General features: G+C 42.0%; 1 protein-coding gene across 2 annotated transcripts in view; it reads left to right on the forward strand.

Annotated features, from left to right (window-relative positions):
* The window catches only part of ATL3 (atlastin GTPase 3), a 51,361-nt gene that overhangs the window by 1,386 nt on the left and 31,494 nt on the right, over window positions 1-18,481 (forward strand). For both annotated transcript variants that reach the window (XM_039257674.1, XM_039257673.1), the window contains exons 2-3: window positions 11,736-11,950; window positions 12,091-12,234. In XM_039257674.1, coding sequence (XP_039113605.1) covers window positions 11,744-11,950; window positions 12,091-12,234 — 351 coding nt within the window. In that variant the 5' untranslated portion in view covers window positions 11,736-11,743. The remainder of the gene's footprint in view (window positions 1-11,735; window positions 11,951-12,090; window positions 12,235-18,481) is intronic.

The raw sequence follows: 18,481 nt of genomic DNA on the forward strand, positions 1-18,481 counted from the left end.
CAAATTCGAGTATGAAGTTGGGTGGAATGTTTTGCGAGAGGGAGGAAAGAACTAACGGACCCCAAGACGTCATTTCACTTTTTGGCTTGTTTTTGGCGACGCAAAACCTACGTAGTTTTAAGCCGTGTCAAGGGTTAAGTGTTGCAGTGAGCTGAAGTTCAAATTAGTGCTTTTTTCCACTTTGCACCGAAGCTAGCTTGCAGTCTAGAAATCCCCGGTTTCTGCTTTTACCACCTGTAAAGGAAACGCTAGGATGAAACAGATCTCTGTGTAATTAAAGAATGAACACTAGTACAGCGCATTATTTTATAGCCACCGTTTACTATCTCACTGGGGTAATCGTGAAATTAAGAAAAATAACGATAGGGGATAAATATGTGTCCTAGCATAATTTTCCTGGTGTTCCCAAATAGGACTTGTTTAGAGCAGGCTTTATTTATTTTTTTTTTTTACTTTTTAAAATGTTTTATTTATTTCAGAGAGAGAGAGAGGGAGACAGAATCTGAAGCAGGCTCCAGGCTCTGAGCTAGCTGTCAGCACAGAGCCCGACGTGAGGCTCAAACCCATGAATCATGAGATCAAGTCAGACGCTTAACAGACCGAGCCACCCAGGCGCCCCTGAACCGGCTTTTTAAAATTGGTCTTCTGCGTTGCAGCATGTGTGTTTTTCATTTTCATGATTTCTAAATCTTAGGAAAAAGGATAAATGCAGATGCATTATTTAAAATGAGATAATAGAGAATTATAAGAAGCAAGCAGTTAGTATAAAGTTCTCTCACCTCCCCAAAGCCCCAGTGGTGGGGCATTTAACAGTTGGGTTAGTGTTCTTTTAAGATCCCTGTGAAGCACCTAGGCAGTGTGAACTGGTTTGAAAACTGGTTTAAAATTTGCCTATAATGACTAGGCATGCCTGTTAACAAGTTTCTGTGGCCTTGTGAACTGAGGAATTGTCCACGTGACACAGGTGCATTTTAAAGTTAATCTGAATTTTAAACTTTCCCCAAGTTACCTGAAGTTTTAGTATATTGTCTAAAAAACATGGGGGGGGGGAGTTTTGTTTAAAAGAAAAAACAGTCACTGTAGAGCCCTTGGTATCTCAGTTCTGCTGCACATTAGAGTAACCTGTGGTATTTAAAACCTGATGATGTGTGGGACCCACTGATTCTGATTTAATTCATCCAGGGGCCAACCAATAGCTAGAGAACCCCAAGTAACTCTAATTTGCGCACTAATATATAATAAAGTTTCCCTATGGGTGGTTGCTTACATTTGATTTGTTACTTTATAAGAACTATAATTTGCAATATCAATATTTGTTCAAAAAATTTTTTAATGTTTATTTTTGAGAGAGAGAGAGAGAGAGAGAGTCAGCAGGGGAGGGGCAGAAAGAGAGGGAGACACAGACTCAGAAGCAGGCTCCAGGCTCTGAGCTGTCAGCACAGAGCCAGATGCGGGGCTTGAACTCAAGAACCTCGAAATCATGACCTGAGTGGAAGTCAGATGCTTAATTGACTGAGCCACCCAGGTGCCCCTGCAATATCAATATTTGTATTGAGAAGTTGATTCATTCTGCAAATTTGTAAAAAATACTTTTTATTAGCATGCATTTTTTTTAATTAGCACGTACTTTGATAGAACCTGATGTATTTCACAGCTTAAGTATATTACAAGTTAGGATACTGGTATAATAGGTGAAAAAACAAACTCTTTTTTATGTCTTGGTAAGAAACCCAAGGCGAACATTGCCAATTAAGAAAGCTGTATTCAGCTGGAACACAGACAAATAAAACCTTCAGGTAACCAAATTGATTTTGGTGATTTCTCATTTTTAGGGAAGAGCCAAATAAGAGGAGTATTGAACTCATTCTTTTAAAAAAAAAAAATAAATTTTTGGGGCGCCTGGGTGGCTTAGTCGGTTAAGCATCCGACTTTCCCTTAGGTCATGATCTCGCGGTTCGTGGGTTCGAGCCCCGCGTCGGGCTCTGTGCTGACTGCCAGCTCAGAGCCTGGAGTCTGTTTCAGAGTCTGTCACTCCCTCTCTCTCTGACCCTCCCCTGCTCACGCTGTCTCTCTCTCTCTCTCTCCTAGAAATAAATAAAAAACATTAAAAAAAATAAATTTTTTCTATAATATTGCCTGGCATTTTTAGATTCAGCCTGGTCTCTGCATTTCTGAGTCTTCGGTACTGTTGAGTCACAGTTATCTTTAGAAGTTCGTGAAGCACTACAAAATTGACAAGGAAAATATGAACAAAAAAATTTTGTTTTTTGTTCAGCGTTCTGTGCTAAAGTACAAAGATTTTTTTATGGCAGATGAGTTGAGAAAAAATTTCCTTGTAAGCCCTTTTAATTGGTTAGAATGTAAATTTCCTCCAGTATTCTCTTTTGTTTCCTGTAAGTAGTATTTTCACTGAAACAGCTTAAAACACATATGTGCACCTACTTAACTGCCTTAAGACAGAATAAAATAGAGTGTATAAAAAACGCTCCCCCACCATGAGCACAATGGAACCACACCCAGCAGTTGGAGTTGGCTGAGGGCTCAGTGTACTTAACCCTCACATATGATGATGTGTTTTCTCTGGCCTTATCTGAATTAGAAACTTTAAAGACTGCCAGCGAGAACAAGGCATGAAATGATATGCCTCTCTTTTTGGGTGTGTTGCTCTTACCCTTTATTAAATGTGTTTCAAAAGGAGAGTGGAAAACTCAGGTCATAACTTTACCCTGAGTCATACGCTATACTTAGTAGAAATGTTTCTGAAACTGAAGTTAATTTGCTTTTTGAAACCCTCTGAGCAGTAAAGATGAGCACTGAGGCTGACCCAACTCTAGTGGTTCTTAACCCAGGCTGATTTGGCTACAGTGGGACATTTTAGCAGTGTCTGGAGACATTTTGGAGTCAGGATCAGCGGGTAGCTCCTGGTATCTAGCGAATAGAAGCCAGAGTTGCTGCTAAATATCCTACAATGAATAGGATAGCTTCCCATAACAAAGAGTTATCTAGCCCAATACCAGTAGTGGCGAGGTTGAATAACCCTGGTCTACACTGTTGAATTGATCAACTAAATTCTGTATGCATTTTCTGAAGTAGCAGTTGCAACTGCTTCCAAATAACTAGTTTCATTGACTTTATCACTGTTCAGGTGGTGTTTTCAAATATTTGAGTGGAATTTAAACTTTTTTTTCCTATGATGCTTTTTTTGAAGTTTGCTTATTTTGAGAGAGAGCGCGCGAGCAAGCGAGAGAGAATACCAAGCAGGCTTCGCATTGTCAGCACATAGCCTGATATGGGGCTCAGTCTCATGAACTGGGAGATCATGACCTGAGCCGAAATCAGAGTCAGGGCTTAACCGACTGAGCCACCCAGGCGCCCCCTTATAATGCTTTTCTGATAGAATTTATTTCTTAGAATTTATGTTTTCCATAGGCCTGAAGAGGCCAATTATGATTCAGCAATCTCACCTATTTTTAATTTAGCCTATGGAACTACATCTTAAAAAGTCTTTTAAAAAGTCAAAGTTAGATCATTCTAGGAAGAGTTAATGCAGTAATATGCTAGATCTCTACAAATGCTTCCCTGTATAATGTGTTTCGCCTATTAGTCTTTCAGCTTTCTACTTGGGTTGTCTGTTTTTGTCATTTTTGCGCAGAGCTGAGTGTACTGAATGCAGTTATCACAGAGATTATTTGAACAGGCGTATTTAAACCTATTGGTTAGTCTGGATGAAGGTGTGTTATGCCAAAAGTAAAGGATAAATCAGTACTTTAAAAGTAATTAGAAAAAAGATTGTAGCTTCTGCATAAACTGTTACAAGACTTAAAAAAAATATTTTTTAGGGGCGCCTGGGTCGCTTAGTGGGTTAAGCGTCCGACTTTTGCTTAGGTCAAGATCTCGCGGTTCGTGGATTCGAGCCCCGCATCGGGCTCTGTGCTGACCTCCAGCTCAGAGCCTGGAGCCTGTTTCAGAGTCTGTGACTCCCTCTCTCTCTGACCCTCCCCTGCTCGCGCTGTCTCTCTCTCTCTCTCTCAGAAATAAGTAAAACATTAAAAAAAAAAATTAAAAAAAATATTTTTTAATATTTTATTTCTGAGAGAGAGAGAGAGGCAGCGCGAGCAGGGGAAGGTCAGAGAGAGAGGGAGTCACAGACTCTGAAACAGGCTCCAGGCTCTGAGCTGGAGGTCAGCACAGAGCCCGATGTGGGGCTTGAACCCCTGAACCGTGATGTGAGATCATGACCTGAGCCCAAGTCAGACGCTTAACTGAGCCACCCAGGCGCCCCAAGACTTTTTAATTATCTATATATTTTCAGCATTTCCTACATACCTGAAGTGATGGCTGTTTCAGTATTACCATGAATGAGTTACAGCAATAATCAGAATTGGACGTATGGTAGAGTGTTTGTTCTACACACTTTTTTTTAAACATAGGTTTTAAGTTCACTTACGGGTATATGGATGGCAGATGTGCCTGTGGTTTGGCCATATCTCTGTGTACAAAAATGTCTCCTCCTCATATAAATGAACATAATACAGCATTAACTCTTCATATAAATGAACGTTAACTGTTCATATAAGTGAGCATTACTATTGTCTCAGAGTAGATTTATAGATCTTGGGGAATAATAGCTCCACCAAAGCAAGAAGGTATGTAAGGCTGCCACTTAAAAGTTTTTCTAGTACCATTCCTGGAGGTTGGATCCCTAGAGTTTAAGATTCCTGAGAAGTGGGAGTTATTTCATTGCAATTAAGGGGAATCTCTCCCCCCCAAAACCCTCAAAACAAAACCCCAAACCTCAAAAGTTTTTGTGTGAATCCTTAGCAAGTTGCTTTAATGTTTTTATCGTTATACATTTTGATTTGTTCTTTAGCCAGTCCTGTATAATTTAAGCCAAGGATTGAGTGGGTTACCTAGCAAGTTTGGCCAATTTAAATATCCAGGAAATTTTCACTTGTTAAAGAGTTAGTGAATTTTAGAGCCAGAAAATCACTCACCTAACTGTTAGCCCGGTTTTGTAGAGGAAACCAAGACAGAAGTAGAATGATTTACTCATGCTTTAAGAATCATTGCAAAACTGGGCCCGGATTGTTGGGGCAGGCCTTTCTCCTGTACTTTCTGCCTCACTAGAGTAACAACCTTTTCCAAAAAAGGAGCTTGAGTCATAGGAAGAAATGATAGGATTCAGGGGTAATGTAAAAGAAGATAGAATCAGGGGAGATGTGGAGGCTGAGAAGTGAGATTTCAGAGAAGTGGAATAATCAGGAGGATTCATTTTGATGATACCACAAGTAGACTTGTAAAATGTTAGTTACTGGAAGGGTTTCTAGAGGTTAAATCTTGACTCCTTTCACTGTTGAGACCGAAGACTAGACATGCCCAGAATGACACAGGTTGTTAGTGGTAGAACTGGAATAGGAACTCGTCTCTTGACTCTTACACCCATATGTTTCTACATCTTACTTCTGAGAGTGAGATGATGGTGGAATGTCCAGGTGAATCTGTCCCTTGGGCGGTTGGACATTTGGAACTGAATGCAGGTTAGGAACTAATGAATTGCATCACCAAAATAGAGGTTATAGTGAAATTAAAAGGATAAAGAGCTCACTGAGGGAGCAAATGAGAACCACAAGACTGAAGCAGAGCGCTGGTGTAACTCAGGAGCCAAAGGAAAAAAGAAGAAGCTGAAGGACATAGTGATGAGATTGGGGGGGAGCTAGGAATGGGCACTGTCTCTGAGCCCAAAGCTTTTCAGAACTTCTAGAGGCTGGTGGCAGTTATGTTGTCACACAGAGATGAATGAGAATCAAGAAAGGGCCATTGGAATAGTTTCAACAGGGAGATTGAGAGGAAAGTCAGGTTGCAAAGTACTGAGAAGGGAATGGGTAAGTGAATGAAGACAAACCTTCAAGGAGTTTGGCAGTGAAAGGAGACTGCAAGCAGGAAGAGAAGAAACTGATTGGTATTAAGGTAACTTGACATGTACTGTTGGGTTAGTGTTCACAATACTGGGAAACTTACTCTTCCTTTTAGATACTGGGACTGAATATGACAGTTTCCCTACTTCCCAGAAGCTCCCAGCTGGGAGATAAGTCATGATCACAACTGATAGTGTTATAATGAGTGGACTAATAGTAGGTATGAAGTGTTACTGGAAATAGGAAAGTGGGACCACTTTGAGTTCTTCATATGTGTTAGATGAGGGTTAATATGTGCTTTGAGATGAGGATTCAATTTATAAATAAATGGAGCTATAAGTGGTAAGAAATTTATCCATAGTCACATTGAAACTAGGTAGTGGGGTTTATTCATTTCTTCCACAAATATTTATTGGGTATCCACTAGGTGTGAGCACTGTCCTGGGATCTTGGGGGATAGAGCATTGAACAAAAGACACAAAAATGGCAGCTTACATTCTAGAGGAAAGAAAAGAAGGATTGAAGCCCGGCCATGTCTGGATTCCAGAGCCTGTTTCTTTTTAGTATACCAGGTAAAGTGATAGGCTCTGAGAAGATGGGCTGGGAGGGATCAAGACAGAGGGTGAAATTTTAGTGCTGAAGGATAATCGTTTGCCTGGAATCGGGGGGGGGGGGGGGGACGGACTTGCATTTCAGACAATGGGAACAAATGGTTGAATAGGTTGTACCTTGGAAGTTTTGGAATCCAGGCAGGACAGGACCCAAATCCTAAGTTTCTTCCAGTAGAAAGACCAGTGAATGTAAATCTACCTGGAAGGATGAGGGGAGTAAGGAATTAGAGGAACAAAGGCAGTGGGGAGAACCATGAACAGCTTTGGCGTAGAGGATGGAGATTTAGCTTTGAGTTGTCAGTCCATAAAGTGTTTGGTAGCCCTTTGTGTACTTGCTGTCATGATGTGTTTATGTGCTATAATGAAGGTCAGCCCTAATGGATGAGGTCTTATCATTAAAGCAACCCTTGGGGACGGTGCCCGACTGGCAAGAAAGATTGGGAGGTGGTATGGCCTAAGCTAGAGTTTTGATGAAGGAATCTTAAGGGATTAGGGAGCCTGAGGTATGCAGAGAAGTCAGCAAAGGACATTTATTTGTTTATTAAAAATTTACTTTTTAAAGTTTTATTTAAATAATCTTGACACCTCGTGTGGGGCTCAAACTCACAACCCCGAGATCAAGAGTTACATGGGCTCAAACTCACGACCCCGAGATCAAGAGTTACATACATGTTCTTCCCACTGAGCCAACCAGGTGCCTCTTTATAAAATTTTTTAAAATGTTTTATTTATTTTTGGAAGAGAGAGAGAGAGAGAAACATCGTGAGCAGGGGAGGGTTAGAGAGAGAGGGAGGCACAGAATTAGAAGCAGGCTCTAGACTCTGAGCTAGCTGTCAGCACAAGCACAGAGCCCGACATGGAGCTTGAACCTACAAACCATGAGATCATGACCTGAGCCAAAATTGGACACTTAACCGACTGAGCCACCCAGGCGCCCCACCAGGTGCCTCTTTTTAAAAAAATATTTGGGGGGGCACCTGGCTGGTTCAGTTGGAGGAGCATGTGATTCTTGTTTTCTACACCCCATGTAAGGTGTAGAGCTTACTTAAGTAAGCAAAATCTTAAAAAAGTAAAAAAAAATTTTTTAATGTTTATCTATTTTTAAGAGACCGAGAGAGACAGAGCATGAGTGGGGGAGGGGCCGAGAGAGAGGGAGACAGAATCGGAAGCAGGCTCCAGGCACTGAGCTGTCAGCACAGAGCCTGACATGGGTCTCGAACCCACAAACCATGAGATCATGACCTGAGCCGAAGTCAGACGCTTAACCGACTGAGCCACCCAGGTGCCCCTTAAAAAAAATTTATTTTAAGAGCAAAGCACATTTATATGACATCTGGAAAGGTGTGAGTAGAAATACAGTTTTTTTAATTTTTTAATTTTTTTTATTTTAAATGTTTTATTTATTTCTAGGAGAGAGAGAGAGACAGCATGAGCAGGGGAGGGTCAGAGAGAGAGGGAATCACAGACTGAAACAGGCTCCAGGCTCTGAGCTGGCAGTCAGCACAGAGCCCGACGCGGGGCTCGAACCCACGAACCTCGAGATCATGACCTAAGCAAAAGTCGGACGCTTAACCGACTAAGCCACCCAGGCGCCCCAGAAATACAGTTTTTATTTCGGAGATCGATGATACTGTCTTGTCTCAGGAAACGAGAGAAAGATGATGTGGTGAAAAGAGAGCAACTCTATTTCAGTTGAGTTATTGGTGGTGTGTGCCGTTCAAAATGATTTTCCCTTAAGTGGAACCAAACCAGAGGAACAAGACCTTTTTAATCCAGCGAGCCCAGTAGACTGTCGTGAAGAGATGCAAGATCACCCGGGTCCTCCAGCTCCACGGAGCGCAGTTCTTTTCCTTTTCACTGGGCAGGAGGAGGAAGAGGTGAGGGGAGCCCTTATCACCTTCGCCTTCCCAACTGTCCTTCTCCGTAGTCATCTTCTCTGGAAGCGCAGTTCCTTGGGCACAGCCGCACACGTTCTCGTCACTGGATTATTCCATCTCGTCTGCAGCGCAGTGACCTTACCTTCTGCGCCTGTTGCTCTGACACAGCCACCTGCATCCTCGGGGTCGTCACTTTCCACATGTTCCAGAGCACACGGTTCATTCTTTTTACGCTCGTTTGTTGTGGGCCTGCTGTGTGTCAGCACGTCCACGTGGCTCAGCAGACTCGAATGGCGGAATAGAGGAAGTTGAAAGAGCCAGCCTCATGAACTTACTTGTGAAGTCCCGGGGGCCTGTTGTGCTTGTTACTGGGCTTGGCTGTATGTGCTAGAGCCTTTAAGTAAGCCATTTAAACAAGGTAGACACTCGCTCGCTCACTCGCTCACTCGCTCACTCACGTAGCCGTGAGGCAGCATGGCAGTTCTGCCGCATGAAGCCCTCGGCCGCACCTCTCCTGTTGCTCCAGTCTTCCTGGGGTGTTGCCCTCCTGTGCCCGGTGCAGGATGACGGTCACCCACTAGTACATCCAGCTAGCAGGACGGGGGAAATGCGGGACCTGGAAGTTGCCAGATCATTTCCAGTTAGAACTTAGTCACATGGTGATACACCTGCTACAGGGTTGGGTTCTTTTCGGGCGGTGTTAGGCCCAGCTAAAAATCCGTTGCCATAGCGGGAGGGGAAGATGAATATTGGGGGGGCGAGCAGCCATCTCAGGGACTTTGTTTGGAACTGTATTGCACAGAGCTTCACACAGGCCCCCGGGATTTCACAAGTAAGTTCATGAGGCTGGCTCTTTCAACTTCCTCTATTCCGCCATTAAAGACTTATGGGCTTACCCATAAGGTCTGAATAAATTGTTCTTGTTAGTTCTTTTATATGAAAGATGGAAGGTCTTTAGGTCCTGGATTCACCTGCTTTTGTGGCAGTAAAAAGAACTGTAAGAGAATATTCTCAGAAATGTTTCCTTTTTATCCAGGCAGTAATAATGGGAAAGAAAAATACTAATATCCATTTATTACAATGCTATCATGACAGTGATTGTGTGTTTATAACTTGTTTTTCCAGTAGTCTGCAAAAATTGAAAAAGTGGCCAGAACCCTTTGTTGCTGTCTGACATTTTAAGTATAAAAAATGATGGGGCGCCTGGGTGGCTTAGTCGGTTGAGCGTCCGACTTTCGCTTAGGTCATGATCTCGCGGTTGGTGGGTTCGAGCCCCGCGTCGGGCTCTGTGCTGACTGCCAGCTCAGAGCCTGGAGCCTGTTTCAGTCTGTGACTCCCTCTCTCTCTGACCCTCCCCTGCTCACGCTGTCTCTCTCTCTCTCTCTCTCTCTCTCTCCTAGAAATAAATAAAAATATTAAAAAAAAAAAATGAGCAGCAACTCTCTTAGCGTAAAGGGTACAGTATGACAGTGACGCTGCTTGTGGCTTGGCCCGCTGTGATCATGCAGCCTTCATTCAGTCTTCCCCAGACAAAAGTAATTTGGGGACCACATTTGTGATTTTGGCCATATCTGCTTACCTGTACTGTGCTTTACTTAGTATTTATCCTTCAATTTACTTTATTATTATTATTTAAAAATTTTTAATGTTTACTTAGTTTTGAAAGAGACAGCATGAGCAAGGGAGGAGCAGAGAAGGAGATGCGGAATCCGAAGCGGGCTCCAGGCTCTGAGCTGTCAGCACAGAGCCCCATGTGGGGCTCGAACCCACAAGCTGCGAGATCATGACCTGAGCCGAAATCATGCATTCAACTGACTGAGCCACCCAGGTGCCCCTCAGTTTACTTTGAATTGATTCACCTTTTAAACTTCTCATCCTTCTAAGCAATAGTCTGTTAAAACATGGTTTTATGTCCTAATACACATTAAAATACATAATTATTAAAATAAAAAATCTCCTTTTAACTACATGAAAACATCTCTAATGCCTGTGGCATGTACTCACGTTTAGGAAAATAGTGCTTTGCTTCATCCCTGTGCCACACTGGTAGCTTTTAGAAAACTTTCCATAAGTCTGTAGCTACTAAGTGGCTCGAAATTTCTTTCTTTTTTCAATTAAGTTTGTTTATTTTTGAGAGAGAGAGAAAGTGCAAGCAGAGGAAGAGTAGAGAGGGGGAGAGAGAATCCCAAGCAGGCTCCATGCTATCAGCACAGAGCCCAACACGGGGCTCAAAGCCACGAACGGTGAGACCATGACCGGAGTTGAAGTCAGACGCTTAACCAATTGAGCCACCCAGGTGCCCTGGCTCTTAATTTCCAAGAATTAAATACCTCTGTGCTTTCAGCTGTGGCAGGGAAACTACTAGTTAGTGCTTAATTTTGAACTAAAGAATTAATTGCCCCTAAAATGTTGACTAGGTTATTAAGAGTGATATGCAAGCCTCGCCCCTAAAGATCCTTTCAGGCTTTTCTTCAGAACTTGTTGGACAAGATGTTTAGCTTTTGTAAGCCCTAGTTTCCTTATTTTTAAATATGGGAGGGTATTCACCTCAGAGAGTTGTTCTGAGGATTAAATACAATGTACGTAAAAGGCTTAGCAGTGGTGGGCACCCTTACTACTGTTGATGGACATTTGGATTGTTTCTAGTTTGGGACTATTTTGAATAAAGCTGATGTGAACATTCTTATATTTACGTCTTTTGGTGGACATAAGCATTTATTTCTCTTATATACCTAGGAGTAGAATTGCTAGATTGTAGCTATGTTTAGGTTTAATAGATATTGCCAAGCAGCTTTCCAGAGTGGTTATGTTCTCATCAGAATGTGTGTGAAAGTTCCAGTTGTACCATATTTTCTCCCACAGTTGGTATCCTCTCATCCGTATTTTAAAATTTAATCTTTCAGGTGGACAGGTGGTGGTATCTCATTATGGTTTTAATTTATGTTTTCTTTGATAAGTAAGGATATGGAGACACCTCTTTACATGATTATTGGCCATTTGGATATCCTTTTTCATGAAGTGCCTTTTGCTTATTGCTATTTTTAAGATTGTAATATTTTGTCCTTCTAGATCTCTGTACTGATTCTGGGTATGAGTGTTTTGGATACAGGTATTGTGAATATGTTCTCCTAGCCTGTGGTTTTCATTTTTACTTTCTCTTAATGATGTCTTTTAATGAACAAGAATTCTTAATTTTGATGGAGTCTGATTTGTCATTTTTTCCTTTATGGTTGGTGCTTTTGTGCTGTTGAAGAAGGTCTTGCTTTTCCCATGTTCAAAAATACAAATTTTAAAAAGATGTGACATTTCATTTTTTCTCTCCAACGATCTAGGTGTTGCCATGGAGACCGGAAAGCCTGGACCAGTGCAGGTGGTTTTGGTTCAGAAAGACCAGCATTCTTTTGAGCTGGAAGAGAAAGCTTTGGCCAGCATCCTCTTGCAGGACCACATCCGGGACCTCGATGTGGTGGTCGTGTCCGTGGCTGGTGCCTTCCGAAAGGGCAAATCCTTCTTTCTGGACTTTATGCTACGATACTTATACTTCCAGGTAAGTGAGAATTCTTGCAGCTTAGGTTAGAAAATGAGACTTTTGTGTCCAAAAGAGCTAAATAAGCTCATGGATTATCCTTGGTATGTAAAATTACTCAAACATTAAGATTTAATGGAAATCGCCCATTTCTCCTATAGAAGGAAGGTGGCCGTTCAAACTGGTTGGGTGACTCAGAAGAACCGTTAACAGGGTTTTCATGGAGAGGGGGCTCTGACCCAGAAACCACTGGGATTCAGATCTGGAGTGAAGTTTTCACCGTGGAGAAGCCAGGTGGGAAGAAGGTAAGGAAGAAAAGACTTTTAACTTCACAAAAACAACCAAATGAGAACTTTAATGTGTACTCTGATAATTCAGTTAAAAATAATATTTATCAAGGGGCACCTGGGTGGCTCAGTCGGCTGAGCGTCTGAAATCAGCGCTGGTCATGGCCTTGTGGCTCGTGAGTTCAAGCCCCACATCGGGGGGGAGATGTGTCAGTGCAGAGCCAGTTTCGGGTCCTCTGTCCCCCTCTCTCTGCTCCTCCCTCCCTTGCTTGTACTCTCCCAAAAATAAACATTAAAATTTTTTTTTAATCAAAGTGATATAAATGCATGGTTTAAAATTAACGTATGAGTATAGTTTACAAGGTCAAATAGTAATATAAGGTTTCTAATAAAAAAATCGCTATGACATAGGTGACATAGAGCTGGCGGCCGTTGTTCTGGGAGCTGAGAGAGAAAGGGCAGTAGGGGGGTGTCTCACAGTTCAGAAGGTGAGCACCCCTTCCTTGCCCCCCAGCTGCCAGTAGACATCGTGCCCCATCTCTTCTGTGCCTAGTAAGCTACGGTCATAGAGCCTTCCCTGCCATTTTTTGGTCAGAGTCAAAGTGGCAGAGAGGATTTGGGGGTATCACTGTTTCTGAAACAGATCTTCACCCATTCCTTCTGTTTTTAGTTCCATCTTAAAGCATGTGTCCACAGCTGTCTGTGCCTCTCAGTTTTGAGTCTTTTCCAGGTTGTTTAGTTTCAACGTTTTCCTAAATGTTCTGTCATTCGGTATTTTGGGAGCTGGAGGATTGATACACAACTCTTGAGTGCTCTTTCCACATCTTTTGTTCTTTTTCCTTGTAAATTTCCTCATCAATTATTTTAATACTTTCTCTTTTTCTCTTAGGGAGGTCTCAGGAGAAATGTATATTGGAAAACTCTCTAATTTGCTTTTGAATGCATGGATGCACATACAAAAAATATGTAACAAAATGGAAATTTTTTAAAGAAAGAATCTAGGAGAATAAGGAGTTGCAACGTTGAAATATAACAGTAGAAACTTTTCCATGGAAGGATCTTTAGATATTATTTTATCCAACATTTTAATTTTTTAGCAGCTTTATTGAGCTATAATAGAAATTCCATTCCCCCCGCCACCCCTCCCCCCCCAGCTTCTGGGCTGTTGTCACAAATTTTATTTTAATAACATTGTGTTTATTTTTTTGTTTGTTTAAACAATCAGCTAAAACATTCAATTATCTTTTAAAGATATTTAAGTGATAAGAAAGAAGTCATATATTTACCCACGTAGTTATCATTAACTGTGCTCTTCATTTTCTGGTGGTCCATATTTATATTTTTTGTGTCCACTTTTCCTTCTGTCTGAAGGACTTCCTTTAGTGTTTTCTTTTTTTTTTTTTTTTAAAGTTTTTTTTATTTTTGAGAGAGAGAGACCGCCTGAGCAGGGGAGGGTTAGAGAGAGGGAGATGCAGAATCCAAAGACAGGCTCCGGGCTCTGAGCTGGCTGTCAGCACAGAGCCCGACGTGGAGCTCGAACCCACAAACCGCGAGATCATGACCTGAGCCGAAGTTGGACACTTAATTGACTGAGCCACCCAGGCGCCCCCCCCTTTAGTGTTTCTTGTAGTGCTTCTCTGCTGGTGCTGACCTCTTTCAGTTATTTATTTATTTAGACAGTGCGCAAGTGTGAAGGGGGGAGAGAGAAAGAGTGTCAAGCAAGACTCCATGCTGAGCATGGAGTCCCGTGTGGGGCTTGATTTCATGACTCTGAGATCATGACCTGTGCTGAAATCAAGAGTTGGATGCTTAATCAACTGACCTGCCCAGGCGCCCCTCAGTTTTCACATATCTGCAAAGTGTTTATTTTGCCTTTATTTGGAAAATATTTATGCTGGGTATAGAATTCTAGGCTGACAGTTCTTTTCTTTAGGTGCTTTAAAGATGTCACTTCCTTGCCTTTTTCCTGACATTGTTTCTTTCTTTCTTTTTTAAACTTTAGTACTTTCATTGTTTTTTGTTTTTTTTTTTAAATGTTTGTTTATTTTGAGAGAGAGAGAGAGTTTGCTCTTGTAGGGGAGGGGCAGAGAGTGAGGGGGAGAGAGAGAATCCCAAGTAGGCTCCATGCTGTTAGCACAGAGCCTGGTGTGGGGCTCAGTCCCACGAACTGTGAGATCATAACCTGAATGGAAATCAAGAGTCAGATTCTTTTTTTTTTTAATGTTTATTTATTTTTTGAGATAGAAACAGAGCATGAGTGTGGGAGGAGCAGAGAGAGAGGGAGACACAGAATCCAAAGCAGGCTCCAGGCTCTGAGCTGTCAGCCCAGAGCCTGATGTGGGGCTCGAACCCACGAACCGTGAGATCATGACCTGAGCTGAAGTTGGAGGCTTAACCGACTGAGCCACCCAGGTGCCCCTCAAGAGTCAGATTCTAAAGTGACTGAGCCACCCATGTGCCCCTATTTATTTATTATTATTATTATATTATTATTATTTTATTTTAGAGAGAGCGCATGAGTGGGGAAGAGGGGCAGAAGGATAGAATCTTTTTATTTTTTTATTTTTTTTCTTTAAAATTTTTTTATAGTTTATTTTTGAGACAGAGAGACAGAGCATGAGTGGGGGAGGGGCAGAGAGAGAGGAAGACACAGAATCTGAAACAGGCTCCAGGCTCTGAGCTGTCAGCACAGAGCCCGATGCGGGGCTCGAACCCATGAACCATGAGATCTGACCTGAGCCGAAGTTGGACGCTTAACCAACTGAGCCACCCAGGTGCCCCTTTTTTTAATTTTTTTAAATGTTTATTTAGTTTTGACAGAGAGAGAGGGAGAGAGAGACAGAGCATGAGCAGGGGAGAGGCAGAGAGAGAGGGAGTCACAGAATCCGAAAGCAGGCTCCAGGCTCTGAGCTGTCAGCACAGAGCCTGACATGGGGCTCAAAGTCACGAACCATGAGATCATGACCTGAGCCAAAGTCAGATGTTTAACCGACTGAGCCACCGAGGTGCCCCAAATAGACTTTATTTTTTTAGGGTGATTTTAGGTTTATGGGAAAATGATCAGAAACTGCTGACTTCTCACACCCCCTCCCCTCAGCCTGTTTCCCCTATTATTTATATCTTATATTAGTTTGATGCAATTGTTATAATTAATGAACCAATGTTGATACATCGCTATTAACTAAAGCCCACAGTTTACATTGGGTGCCCTCTTTGTGTTCTACATTCTGTGGGTTTTGGTAAACATGTACTGATATGCAGCTACCATTATTGTATCAGACAGAATAGGTGTACTGCTCTGACGATCCTTTGTGCTCCACCTGTTTGTTCCTGCCTCTTCCCCCTCCCTCCCCCTCCTCCTCCTCCCAGAACTACCAACCTCTGATCTTACTGTCTCCATAGTTTTGCCTTTTCTGGAATGTCGTATAGTTGGCATCGTACAGTCTATAGCCTTTTTTGATTGGCTTCTTTCCCTTAGCAATGTACTTTCATGGTTTCTCACATTTTTTAATGGCTTGATAGCCCATTTCTTTTTATTGCTGAATAATATTCCATTATATGGATGCACCGCAGTGTATCTGTTCGCCTACTGAAGAACATCTTGTTTGCTTCCAAGTGTTGGCAGTTATGCAGTCAAATGCTGTACCCCTGAGCTGTACCCCTCCCCCCAAGTTTTGGCAATTATGAATAAAGCTGCTGTAAGCATTTGTGAGCAGGTTTCAGCTCGTTTGAGTAAATACCAAGGAGCGTGGTTGTTGGATTGTGTGTAAGGTGATGTTTAGTTTTGTGAGCAACTGCCAAACTGTCTTCCAAAGTTGCTGTGTCATTTTGCACTGTTTTTGAGCAATGGTGAAAGTTTCCTGATGTTCCACATCCTTGTCAGCATTTGATGTCAGTCGTCTTGATTTTGGCAATCCTAACACGTGTGTAGGGATGCCTTGATGTCGTGTTTCCTGCTCTTTTTTTTTTTTTAATATTTTTATTTATTTCTAGGAAAGAGAGAGAGAGAGAGACAGCGTGAGCAGGGAAGAGTCAGAGAGAGAGGGAGACACAGACTCTGAACTAGGCTCCAGGCTCTGAGCTGGCAGTCAGCACAGAGCCTGACGGGGGGCTCGAACCCACAAACCGCGAGATCATGACCTAAGCAAAAGTCGGACGCTTAACCGACTAAGCCACCCAGGTGCCCCATCCTGCTCTTTTTAAAACCATTATGTTTGGACCTTCAGCAGGGTCGTGAATGCTTTCAACAAATAATGGATAAGTGCCGCGCCAAGAAGCAGTTGTTTAGAAGTTTCCCAAATCAAAGTTTCACATGATTGTCTTTCTTTCTTTTTTTTTTTTTTAAACTTTTATTCATTTTTGAGGGACAGAAATAGAGCCATGTAGGTGCTCCATGATTGTCTTACTTTTAAATATAGTTGGTGAGGGGTGCCTGGGTGGCTCAGTTAGTTAAGCGTCTGACTTCGGCTCAGGTCATGATCTCACGGTTCGTGGGTTCGAGCCCTGCCTCAGGCTCTGTGCTGACAGCTAGCTCAGAGCCTGGAGTCGGTCTTTGGATTCTGTGTCTCTTTCTGACCCTCCGCTGCTCGCTGTCTCTCTCTTTCACTCTCTCTCAAAAATAAATAAAACATTAAAAAAAATTTTTAAATATACTTGTTGAGATTTTAGCTTAGCACTTATCTGGCTAAAGAAGTAGATCATTTATTTGTATGTTTTAATTGAATATCTACTTTTAAATATGTAGCTCCAGTTTATTCTTTTTAACTGTTTTGTGGTAATCACATGAATATGTATTATTTTATTTTGTCCATTTACCTACTCCATTAAATTAAATGAAACCCATTTAGATTGTCTCCTTTTTAAAAATTAATTTGAAAAAATTAAAAAAATTTTATAATCCTTGCTACAGTGAACAATCTGATAAATCTCTCTTTGAGTAACTGTGTAAGCATGACTTCAGGCTACAGTTTTTGAACTCTGTCCACTACCCATTAAGGGTAGAGAAATCAATTTATTGGCTCATGACCAGTATTTAAAAAAAAGCACTAGAACAGAGAGCAGAAAGTATCAGAGTGCAGTGTGCATACAAATTTAGTTTCAGCCTTATGTATGTGTGTAATGTATTTAGTCATGATGTTAAATATATTTCTTTCTCTGGGTTCTGGTCCAGAACATTAGAGCCACCTTGGAGTGGAACGGCTAGGTGTGAGTGCCCATTTCCCCTTTTCTAGCAACTGCGAAATTGTTCTGGACCATGCTTGTGACAGTTTACCGTTTCACTACGTGATACGAGAATGCCATCTCCCCCAGACGTCCAGCACTTTATCTGAGTGTACGTATGACCTGTGCCTCAAGAGCTTCTCTTTAGCATTTCCTCTTGTTTCCCTTATTTGCCTTATTTTTCTTTTTGTAATATGTGCCACGATGAACTCTTTTTTTATTGAGACATAATTCACATATCATAAATTTCATCTTTTAAAACTATATAAGTCAGGGTCCCCTGCGTGGCTCAGTTGGTTAAGTGCTCGACTCTTGATTTCTGCTCAGCTCACAGTCTCTCGGTTCATGAGCTTGAGCCCCATGTCAGGCTCTGCACTGACAGCACGGAGTCTGCTTGGGGTTCTGTCTGTCCCTCTCTTTCTGCCTCTCTCCTGCTTACTTGCTCGCTCTCTCTCAAAATAAATATTTTGTTAAAATGTGTACAATTCAGCAGTTTTTTATATACTCAAGAGGCTGTGCAAGTAGCACCAATGTCTAATTCCAGAACATTTTCATCACCCCAAAAAGACACCTAGTACTCATTAGCAGTCACTCCCCCATTTCCCTCTTTTCACAGCACCAGGCCACTCCTGCTCTGCTTTCCTTCCCCGTGGATCTGCTTACTCTCAGCGTTTCCTACAGATGGAGTCCCTGTGGTCTTTGCGTCTGGCCTCTCCCCACACCCAGTGCAGGGCCCTCTGGCCCCATCCACGGGGTAGCATCATCAGTGCTCCATTTCTTTTCATGGCTGAGTAATACTCTGTGGTACGGACGTGTCACACTTTTCATCATTTGAAGGATATTTGGGTTATTTTTACTTTGTGGCTATTATGAGTAATGCTACCACGAGCATTCATGTACAGGTTTTTGTGTAAACCTAGGTTTTCTTTTTCCTTATTTTACTGTGGTTAGGAGCCTTTAACATGAGATCTACCCTCTTAGAATTGTAAGTGCATAATATAGTATCATTAACGGTAGGCAGTATGCCGTGTAGTAGATTTCGAGA

This window comes from Hyaena hyaena, unplaced genomic scaffold (genome assembly GCF_003009895.1).
Source record: "Hyaena hyaena isolate Hyena2069 unplaced genomic scaffold, ASM300989v1 scaffold_632, whole genome shotgun sequence".
Taxonomy (NCBI): domain Eukaryota; kingdom Metazoa; phylum Chordata; class Mammalia; order Carnivora; family Hyaenidae; genus Hyaena; species Hyaena hyaena.